Here is a 10,903-nt window from a genome sequence, read left to right as displayed (position 1 = left end):
CAAAATAACTATTTCAAAAAACAATTTAACTGTGTGATTCACCGCAACAACTGAAATATGTATTAAAATGTCCCTGGATAACTTGTTTATACCGCTCGCATCCAATAAGAAGACAGACGGACAGAGTCACATGCGTACGCCGAGCAAGATGTCAGCTCTCTTGAAAGGCTGTCACCACCCGTGGTGATTTTTAAATATCTGAAAAGAAACACCTTCCCTTGAGCTAGAAATCGTTTGATATAATCACAGAAAAGTTTTAGTTGCCTGGAGAGATATTTTTGGCAGTGAAAATGACGACGTCAAAGTATTTTAAAGACACAAGCCACATGACCACTCAAAACGTGAGTTTATTATGCATCTTATTCAACAAGTAAGGGGGGGGGGGGTAATGATATTGATACATGAAAACCTACTGTTTGCTGTTACAGATACATATGTAACAGTGATCCAGAGGGGAGAATTGTTTTAATCAAAGGAACACTTTATTGGGAAATTATTCTGCTGGGTAGCATCTATAGCCCTAGTGTGTATGGTGATAATTTTTCTGGCTTACTTTTTGACCAACTTGTTGAAATGGACTCCTCAAACATTTTTGATAGGTTTTAATTGCTATCTTTGCCCTTTTTTTGGACAGGAGCCCATCTCAAAATAGTCTAAAAGTGCAAGATCGCTTAAACCGCATTAGAGGAAATCAACCTGTTAGATATTTGGAGGCATTTAAACGCTTAAACACAAAGCTTTACATTTCCCTCTTTACCTTAATCAGTGTCCCGCATGGACTATACATTTATCTCAAGGCATCTGGCCCACCCAGTGGAGAAGCCAGATATAGGACTTATTGCCATTTCTGATAATGCCCATGTTAGTTTAGAGATGCAGCTGCCCAGACAACCAGAGCAAACTATTTACTTGAAGCTAAACAGGCTTTTACAGGCTGACGAGTTAATTAAACTATTAGGACAACAGACAGATTTGCATTTAAAAACAATGACAGAGGGCACTGACCCTAGAACTGTTTGGGATGCTTATAAAGGCTAAATCAGAGGGGTTATAATCTCATATACAAGCTGTAAAAAGAAGACACGAATAATACTACAAAATGATCTTGAAATAAAAATTAAAAGACTGGAAGAAGAATATTGTGCATCAAAATCGGACGACATAATAAAGAAATTAAAGACTTTCAGGGACATGTTAAGTGACACAACAAAGACTATTTGAATTTGGCAATAAACCATACAAATTCTTGGTGAGGCTAGCAAACACTGCTTCCCATAAATTCTTTATTTCGGCAGTCTAAAACATTTAGGCAATTTTATGAGAAATTGTATAGCTCTGAGATTGACTGTGACAAATTAAAAGATTGCCACTTTCTAAACAGTTTGAATATACAACAATGAACTGAAGACCAGGCTAGCATACTGTTGAGTTTTTTAAGGTTTTGAAAGGCAAGATTAATAAATTATTACAGAGTATTTAATGCACCTTTTGAACACTCAAGTCTCCGGGGAACTATGTATATTGCTGATATCACATCCATCCATTTTCCAACACGCTTTTCCCTTTTGGGCTCGCGAGTTGTGCTGGTGTCTATCTCCAGCTGTCAACAGGCGAGAGGCGGTGTACACCCTGGACAGGTCGCTAGTGTATCGCAGGGAAACACAGAGACAAACAGGACAAACAACCATTCACGCACACACTCACACCAAAGGACAATTTAGAGAGACCAATTAACCCAACAGTCATGTTTTTTTGGACTGTGGGAGGAAGCCAGAGTACCTGGAGAGAACCCACGCATGCACAGGGAGAACATGCAAACTCCATGTTAAACGACCCAGGGCAAAGATATGACAGTAATACCAAAATAAGATAAGGACTCAGAATTGCCTTCTTCGTATCGACCAATAAGCTGGCTAGGAGTAGACATGAAAATATTGTCATAAGTGTTGGCCAATAGATTAATGCGGGTTGCATCAGGCATAGTAAGTACAAACCAGACTGGATTTATTAAGGGTTGTTTGTCCTCAAACAACCCAAGACGCTTGATCAATATTATCAACTGTCTTAATTATCATCAAATACCCGCCGCCATTGTTTCAATGGATGCCAAAAAAAGCTTTCGACCATGTCGAATTGGACTCATGTAGTCCAATTCGACATGAAGTTCTAAGAAAATTTGTTTTCTAAGAAGAAGATCCTGTACAAGATGCCTACAGCAAAAGACCATTTGTCAAGACAAATGGTCTTTTGCCCCATTTAAGCTTACACATCGTACAGGTCAGGGGAGACTTTTTTCACGTCTCCTGTTCTACCTGCCTATCAGAGCCACTTGCAATAGCCCTCAGATAATACAAATGTCAGAGGAACAAAACAGCACAAATTTTATTATGTGCTGATGGTATTCTTCAAACTTTTTTTGAGGGTTTTACGGCACTAGTGCCTTTTTTTGTATAGTGGGCTGACAGGAAAGGGGGTACAAGAGAAGGGGAGAGACATGGAGCAAAGGACCACAGGTTGGATTCGAACCTGGGTCGGCCACATCAAGGACTAAGGCCTCCGTACATGGGTCGTGTGCGCTAACCACTGCGCAACCAAAGCACGCCAAATTCTGATAATGTCAGATCCTTATATATCAATTATATATCAATTCCAGCACTGGTTGGATATATCAAAGAATTTGGGTAATTATCAGAGTATAAGGTAAATTTTAAAAAGTCAGAAATAATGGCTTTAACAGTGGTCAGGTCGAGCCTTGTTTATGTTAACCCTTTCGCTGGGCACCTAAAGGATTTAAGTATTTAGAAATAAAAATCACACCCAAAATTGGTCAGCTGTATGCAGAAAACATTAACCCTTTTAATTAGTCGCATAAAAGAAAAATTAATGAGTTGGAAAAAGCTTCCTTTCTCAATGCTTGGTAGTATTAATCTTAATAAAATGGTAGTACTTCCACTTTTTTTTTTATCCAGTGTCTATGCTTTTGTGTTCTTGAATTAAAATGATCTTAAGGACATTAATAAATTGATATCAGACTTTATTTGGGCAGGCAGAAATCTAAGTTTAAAATGGATACTTTACAACGCCTTTGCTTGAGATTGAAAAAGTAAAAACCAAACCCTTCTGTCTTATAAACTTACTAGATAAGCATGCAGGAGAACTGCCACCTGTTGTTAAAGACAATTATCTAATTAATGATGTTATCAAGACATGGTGTATTCTGAAGAAACTATTTGGGAAGTCTCAGGCTCTTAACTTTCTTGCAACTCTAGTAAATACCCAGATTTAACAGCAGAGGGCGCTAGTCTCAATCTTAAATCATGGCAAAAAGCTGGTATCCGGAGAATGTATGATCTGTGGGATAAAAGTAAAATCACACATTTGAAGATATAACATCTCAATATATTATACCTGCCCAAAATTTCTACAAGTATTTCCAGATCAGGCATTGTGTAAAATCCAAGACCGGATCTCTGGAGCAACCAAGGAACTGTACTGGACTGTCGGAAACGTGGACAGTTTGTGTCTAGATTCTATTGAGTTACACACTCTAAACGGTAGACAAACTGAAACACTTACGAACAACTTGTAATATGCTGCTTAAAAGATCCATTGATCCTGAGTCATGGGAGGAAATCTTAATACTGCTCTTTAGAATAGCAATGTGTAAAAGGTACAAAGAAATGCAGCTCAATATTCTACATAATGTTTACATATCCCCTTGTATATACAGTAAGTACACTCCAGGTTGCCAGCTAAGGGCACTAGATATCACAGTCTATGGGATTGCAAGAACATCAGGGTATTTTGACAGGCAGAATGAAATCAGTGAAATCAGTTTGGGGATAGGACAGACAGCCCTACTCAGTCCACGCATGTGCCCGCTGGGGCTTATACCTGACCCCCTGAGAACTCTTAATGAGACTGTTCAGTTTCTCATGATGTTGGCTTGAAAGGCTTTTATGACCAAATGGGTTGATAGAGGGGCCCCCTCTACTCAGATCTGGAAATCTCTATCTGAAGCTGTAACTTTAGAAAGATTGAGGTATTGTCTCAATTGTAAATCACACCTGTTTAAAAATAGGGAGAATATTAAGTGTCTGAAGATTAAAAGGTCATGAACACAAACTGGATAAAATGTATGTACAACCATATGACGAGATGCTGTAAGTTGTCCACATGCCCATAGATATGGTTATTAATATTGTCTTCTGTGTTATGTATTTGGTTTTGTATGTTTTGTTTGACATAACAAAAGTGTTTGATTAAAAGAATATTTAAAAAATCAAACGAAAAAATTAATAGATCATATGTCCAGGAGCTATTAATGAAAGCTAAATAAAGTTGCTTTTCTCATGTACTTTAGAAATAGGCACTGATCTTTGCAAAGTATTCATATCCCAAAATCCAAAATGATCACAAACAGGAAAAATAATTAATGACATTAATTATGGCATTAAAATGAAATTGGTACATAAGAGGATAGCAATTATATTTAGAATGTATTTATTTGAGTTTGAGCCTTTCTGAACCAAGCATAATTCAAATGACTTGAAGATTTTCATTTGTGTTTTAGAAAAGGAGAAATGAATCATTTTTGAGTTTGTATTACATTGACCCTCTGATTTGGAATTAGCAGTAACTCAGATTTCTTACTTCAGGTGAAAAATGTGTCAGGTGAACCAGAGGTGTTGGTTAATGACCCCAACGATAGAGTTGGGGGTTCAAGAGACTACCTTGACAAGCCGGACTACAACAAGCCACTCTACCTTCCAGGGTAAGCTGTGAAACAATTTTTTTATCATGGTTCAAACTCAGGTATTCATTACCACATCGGTCTAGGGCAACGGTTTTCAGCTCTAGCCCTCAAGGTCCAGTGTCTGCGACTTGTATATGTGTTGCTCCAGTCAAATAATCAGGTCATTAACTTGACAGCATACTGAGGAGGCATTTCAGCCATTTGATTCAGGTGTATAGGACCAGAGGCGCATCTAGAAGTTCCAGGAAACTGGACCTTGATGACTGGAGTTGAAGACACCTGGTGAAGGAAGATCCCTACTTTTTACTCCATTTACAAGTTATGTCCTCTACTGTAATTCTCTGTAGAAATGCAGAGAACTACATATTGTAAAACCGAATACTTGGGGGGTCATTAATATAAATATCAAAAATCATCACTCCTGTTTGCAGAGACTCTGACATAAGCAGCTTTGTGGGAGGCTCTAAGATCAGGCAGAAGGAATATGATGCTGGCTTTGAGTCTGGAGATGACTTGGAAGAAGAAGATTTCAGCGTGTGAGTGGACATTTTAGACTTTCATTGTGTAACTGTAGTTAAACAGGTGATCATCAGTGTTGGTGGCAATAAATACATTTTCATTTGCATTTCTTTACCGCATTTAATATGTACATGGAACAGAGCAGTTTTGTGCTGGATCGTAAAATAAAAAACAATTTAACACTCTAGGTTTAGCTGCTTTCGCATAAGCAAAGACATGCAGTCCTTTTGCACATAAAGCAACAATAAACCATGTTTTACTGTACATCTGAAAAATCTGTGTCAGACGAAGAAAGAGCTCCACAGCAGTCCAAATCAGTTGGGGCTGATTCTGAGAAATGTCCACTACAGTGTTTCTCTCCCACCTTCTTTTTGTTTTCTCTGCACATAAATGCCTGCACCTTAGAGACCCGTTTGTGAGACAACTGAAGTTTGCAGATCAGATTACTGTCATTAGTCTGATCCAGATTGGCTGGTCTATTGGTGTGGCCACAACCACTTGGAGCTAAATCTGCTCAAGACAGTGGAGGTGATGGTGGACGTCCTTAAAGCTTACCCATCCTCAACAACACTGTCTGCTGTAGATCACTTGTTGTTCCTAGGAATTCCCCTACCTCTGCACTCTTTCTCTGAGATAGTCCTCACGCATAGACACTGTTTAGAAGAAGCCCCAACAGAGCCTGGACTTCCTGGGGCAACTCAAGAAGCACAACGTACCACAGGAGCATGTGGCAATCTTCTACATTAATATCATTCAGACTGTTCTGTGTTTGTCCATTACTGTGTAGTCTGGCTCATCCATGAAACAGAATGAGTCAAGACTAACTAAACAATTGGGTGTGCAGAGTACTGACCTTCCCTTCATCTAGGATTTTTACTGGTCTATAGTCAAGAAAGTGGGAGCAAGCATCTATGCAGACCCACACATCCTGCATTCAAACTGTTTAGAGTTTAACCTTCAGGTCAGCGCCAACAAAGTGCAATTTAGAAAAAGAAACAACAACTTAAACTTCTATATTTGAGCATGCAAACTTGTCCAATTCTAGCTACTACAATCAAAATAAGCTTTATTTGGCAAGTGTTAAGTTTTTCTCAAGGTGCTCCCTTACCCTGACCTCCAATGGAACCTTGCTTCTCCTGTGATACAAATCTATCTTATTCACTTAAGTTTATTTATATAACTCCAATACACAACAAATGGACAGACTTGATGTAGGTATAGAAATGATCAACCCATCAACCCAAGCCTACAGATTGATAGATTCTGTCACAGACTGACGCATAGCCCATCACAAAGATGAGGGGAGACGTGATAATTCAAATTGAATTATATGGATTCCAATTTGATATTTGTTTTAGCAGAATGCAATAGCTCAGGCCGTGGCATCGAGTCACTCACTTTGCAGCAATTGCTCCTTCTGTCACACATTTGAACTGATTGACTCCTGCAGGCGTTTGTCTAGACCCAGTTAGCCAAAGTGAATACACTAGATATGTGGGTCATGGTATGGGACTTTAGTTTTAATTTGGCTTAACATTAGGGTGGATGGAGTGATCTTGTGCCTAAGCAATGTTTACAGCAGCTATTTACTCATGGTAGGAACATCATGTTGCTTTATAGAGTAGTGTTTAGCTCAAATAAATCCGCCCAGCAGTGTGCGGTCATTGGAAGACATTCAGCCACAGTGCTGACCGAAAGGGTTTAACAGACCGTTACCTTAGAAATCGTGTTAAATTCTTCAAAGCTTATTTTATCCGTCTGTCATTTACAGTTTGTTTCCTTCCATTATGGATGAGCATGAGCGCCTAAGTTACAAAAGAGAGTTTGACCGGGACCATCTTGAGTACAAGAGCCTGCAAAGTGAGCTAGATAGCATCAACCAGGACCTGGCTGATCTGGAAGGAGACCTGGACAGGCACTCTGAGGGGAGCCCCCAGTTCCTGGTGAGGTGGCAGGGCATTTTTTCAGTTTGAAGTGACCCTTTTGATCCCTTTTGTCTAATATGTTAAAGGTGTCAGTCATGAAAAACAGCATATACAGACCCATTCAATTAGAATATTGTACAAAAGAGAGTTTAGTTTAGTAACTCAATTCATTAAGTGAAACACATTATATACATCCACACAGGGACTGATGCCTTTTTTTCTGTTAAATATGATTTTCTGCTTGCAGCTAATAAAAACATATTTAGGATCAGTCTTACATCCAACTAATAATGAAAAAAACATTTTAATACAGAAATGGTGGGATGTTGAAAATCATGTCTATTCCTGGTTAGCAAACGGCGCGTTTTGTCTGACAAACAATTCTCATTGAGGCACATATTCTAATTTATTAAAAATTACAATGACAGCTACACACACTACTGGCTGTCGCACAATTGATTTAGAAGACTTGTGTTTGTGTTCTAAGTATCTCTATCAGGGATTGATTCCAAAACCACAGTACTAAAATTAAAGCAAAATAGTACTTGAGCAGCCATTAATCTTGTTTTATAAAAATCTAAGTTGTCTGTAAATAACATGTTTCTATATTGTGGCACTGATGATGAATTGGTCTAATTTCAGGATGCCCTAAATGAATATACCCGAATCAAAAACTTCAAAAAGGTAAGGCAAACCCACCCTGATAATATATTGCTCAAAATAATAAAGGGAACACTTAAACAACACAATGTAACTCCATGTCAAGCACACTTCTGTGAAATCAAACTATCCACTCAAGAAGCAACACTGATTGACAATCAATATTACCTGCTGATGTACAAATGGAATAGACAACAGGTGGAAACTAGAGGCAAGACCCCTCCCACCAATAAAGGAGTGGTTCTGCAGGTGGTGACCACAGACCACTTCTCAGTTCCTCTGCTTTCTGGCTGATGTTTTGGTCCCTTTTGAATGCTGGATGTGCTTTCACTCTATTGGTAGCATGAGTCTACAACCCACACAAGTGGCTCAGGTAGTGCAGATCATCCAGGAAGGCACATCAGTGCCAGCTGTGGCAAGAATGTTTGCTGTGTCTGTCAGCATAGTGTCCAGAGCATGGAGGTGCTACCAGGAGACAGGCCAGTACATCATGAGACGTGGAGGAGGCCACAGGAGGGCAACAACCCTACACCAGGACCGCTACCTCTGCCTTTGTGCAAGGAGGAACAGAAGGAGCACTGTCAGAGCACTGCAATATGACTCCAGCAGGCCACAAATGTGCATGCGTCTACTCAAACGATCAGAAACAGACTCTATGAGGGTGGTATGAGGGCCTGACATCCACAGGTGGGTTTATGCTTCCAGCCCAACACCGTGCAGGATGCATTTGCCAGATAACACCAAGATTTGCAAATTCACCACTGGCGCCCTGTGTTCTTCACAGAAGAAAGCTGGTTCACACTGAGCACACGTGACAGACGTGATTGAGTCTGGAGACACCAAGGAGAACCTCCTGCTGCCTGCAACATCCTCCAGCATGACCGGGTTGGCAGTGGGTCAGTAATGATGTGGAGTGGCATTTCTTTGGGGGGCAGCACAGCCCTCCAAGTGCTCACCAGAGGTAGTCTGACTGTCATTAGGTACAGAGATGAGATCCTCAGACCCATTGTGAGACCATATGCTGGTGCAGTTGGTCCTGGGTTCCTCCTAATGCAAGACAATGCTAGACCTCATGTGACTGGATTGTGTCTGCAGTTCCTGCAAGACAAAGCCATTGATGCTATGGACTGACCTGCCCTTTCCCCAGACCTGAATCCAATTGAGCACATCTGGGACATCACAACTCGCTCCATCCACCAACCCCACGTTAGACCACCGCGTTAGTTCAGGTCTGGGAGGAGATCCCTCAGGAAACCATCCGCCACCTCTTCAGGAGCATGCCCAGGCGTTGTAGGGCGGTCATACAAGCACGTGGAGGCCACACACGCTACTGAGCCTCATTCTGATTGTTTTCAGGACATCACATCAAAGTTGGCGGTGTAGTGTGTTTTTCCACTTTAATTTTGAGTATGGCTCCAAATCCAGACCTCCATAAATTAATAAATTTTATTTCTATTGTGATATTTTCTTTGTTGTCAGCGCAACCAGCTATGTAAAGAATAATGTTTTTAATAAAATATTTAATTCATTCAGATCCAGGGAGTGTTATTTTAGTATTACATTTATTTTTTTGAGCAGTTATGTATGAAGGACAGACAAGAGGACATGGAAGGCTAGATGTTAATGAGATATTTATTTATATAACACATTTAAAATTAACAGTTTACCAAAGTGCTTCACAATTACGCCAACAATCATGTAATGTCAAAAAAATATAAATAACAATGTAATAAAAATAAATAAAACACAGGAGAGTACAATTTCCTGCTCCTGCAGTTGGAGGAGACCCACTCATTAATTTAGCCAAGGACAGTCACTGGATGCATGCCTGTATGAATCAGCAACTCAAAGCACGGGGAACCACATAAACAGTTCAAAGGTGTTCCATCACACCTGATGGCAATGTAGTTTTTTTTCTTTTAAGCCAGAGATATTTCAGTGCTGAACTTGGCTCTGTAAAAGATTAAAGTGTGTTATTTTCTCATCAGTCTCCAGATTACCAGATGAAGAAGAGGAGATGCAAATATCTGAAATCCAAACTGTCACACATCAAGAGCAAGATCAGTGAATACGACCGCCGCCCATGAACCTTCTTCTGTGACGCATATTAATGAATACTTGTATAAAGGATGTCTTAACCAAGACAGTCACTATATTCCCAAGAGCAGAATTGACTAAAAACTGGATTTTGTATTTCTGCATGAAGAATATTTTCTGAGTGCAGTTCTTGTGTATAAAATCTACTGTATTTAGCTTTTAATCTGGATTTACACATTGAGTTCTTTTTATTAATTTTCATGGAGTGATGCTCTCTTTATAATATAAAGCAGATCTTATAGTTTTTAGCAAAGTAAAGCTTTGAGGCATAAATCATATTTGTAATCCTTGTCCATATGTGCATGCTTTCAATTTAAGATGATTTGTAACAGTATTTTAGTTAGACAGACATCAGTGACAGAGAGGCAGATGTTTGGGGATATTGATGTATCTCTGGCCTATCAAGTGTTTTCCTTGCTGTAATAAATTTAATTGTATACCATTCAATGACTATAAAACCTTCTTTCATAGGGATTCTTTTTTTAAATCATTGCTGATTTTAAAAAAGCAATGTAATCGTCTTTGTGTGAAATTACACTATTAATTGGTAATGGGAGGTTTACAGTGGGGCAGAAAAGGCATTTAGTCAGCCACTGATTGTGCAAGTTCTCCTACTAAGAAAGATGAGAGGTCTGTACTTTTCATCACAGGTGCACTTCAACTATGAGAGAATATGAGAGGTTTGGCCCTCACCGACCTACAACTTCTTTAAGAAGTTCTTTTGTCCTCCACTCTTTAATTGTAATATTTGGCTGCTGTTTGAACTTATCAGGTCTACTTATAAAAGACATCTGTCCACAGCCTTAGTCAGACTCCAAATTCAACCCAGACCAAGGAGCTGTTGAAGGACACCAGAAAGAACATTGAAGACCTGCTGCACCAGGCTGGGAAGAGTGAATATGCAATAGGCAGCAGGGTGGGGTGAATGAACTGTGGTAGCAATTGG

General features: G+C 39.5%; 1 protein-coding gene across 1 annotated transcript in view; it reads left to right on the top strand.

Annotated features, from left to right (window-relative positions):
- The window catches only part of oclnb (occludin b), a 29,669-nt gene extending 19,268 nt beyond the window's left edge, over nucleotides 1-10,401 (top strand). Inside the window, exons 5-9 of the mRNA XM_012858128.3 lie at nucleotides 4,659-4,774; nucleotides 5,188-5,292; nucleotides 7,047-7,218; nucleotides 7,843-7,884; nucleotides 9,849-10,401. Coding sequence (XP_012713582.2) covers nucleotides 4,659-4,774; nucleotides 5,188-5,292; nucleotides 7,047-7,218; nucleotides 7,843-7,884; nucleotides 9,849-9,947 — 534 coding nt within the window. The 3' untranslated portion in view covers nucleotides 9,948-10,401. The remainder of the gene's footprint in view (nucleotides 1-4,658; nucleotides 4,775-5,187; nucleotides 5,293-7,046; nucleotides 7,219-7,842; nucleotides 7,885-9,848) is intronic.
- Nucleotides 10,402-10,903: the final 502 nt, after the last annotated feature.

The sequence above is a fragment of the Fundulus heteroclitus genome, unplaced genomic scaffold (genome assembly GCF_011125445.2).
Source record: "Fundulus heteroclitus isolate FHET01 unplaced genomic scaffold, MU-UCD_Fhet_4.1 scaffold_40, whole genome shotgun sequence".
Taxonomy (NCBI): domain Eukaryota; kingdom Metazoa; phylum Chordata; class Actinopteri; order Cyprinodontiformes; family Fundulidae; genus Fundulus; species Fundulus heteroclitus.
This window is presented reverse-complemented; position numbering and strand designations above follow the sequence as displayed.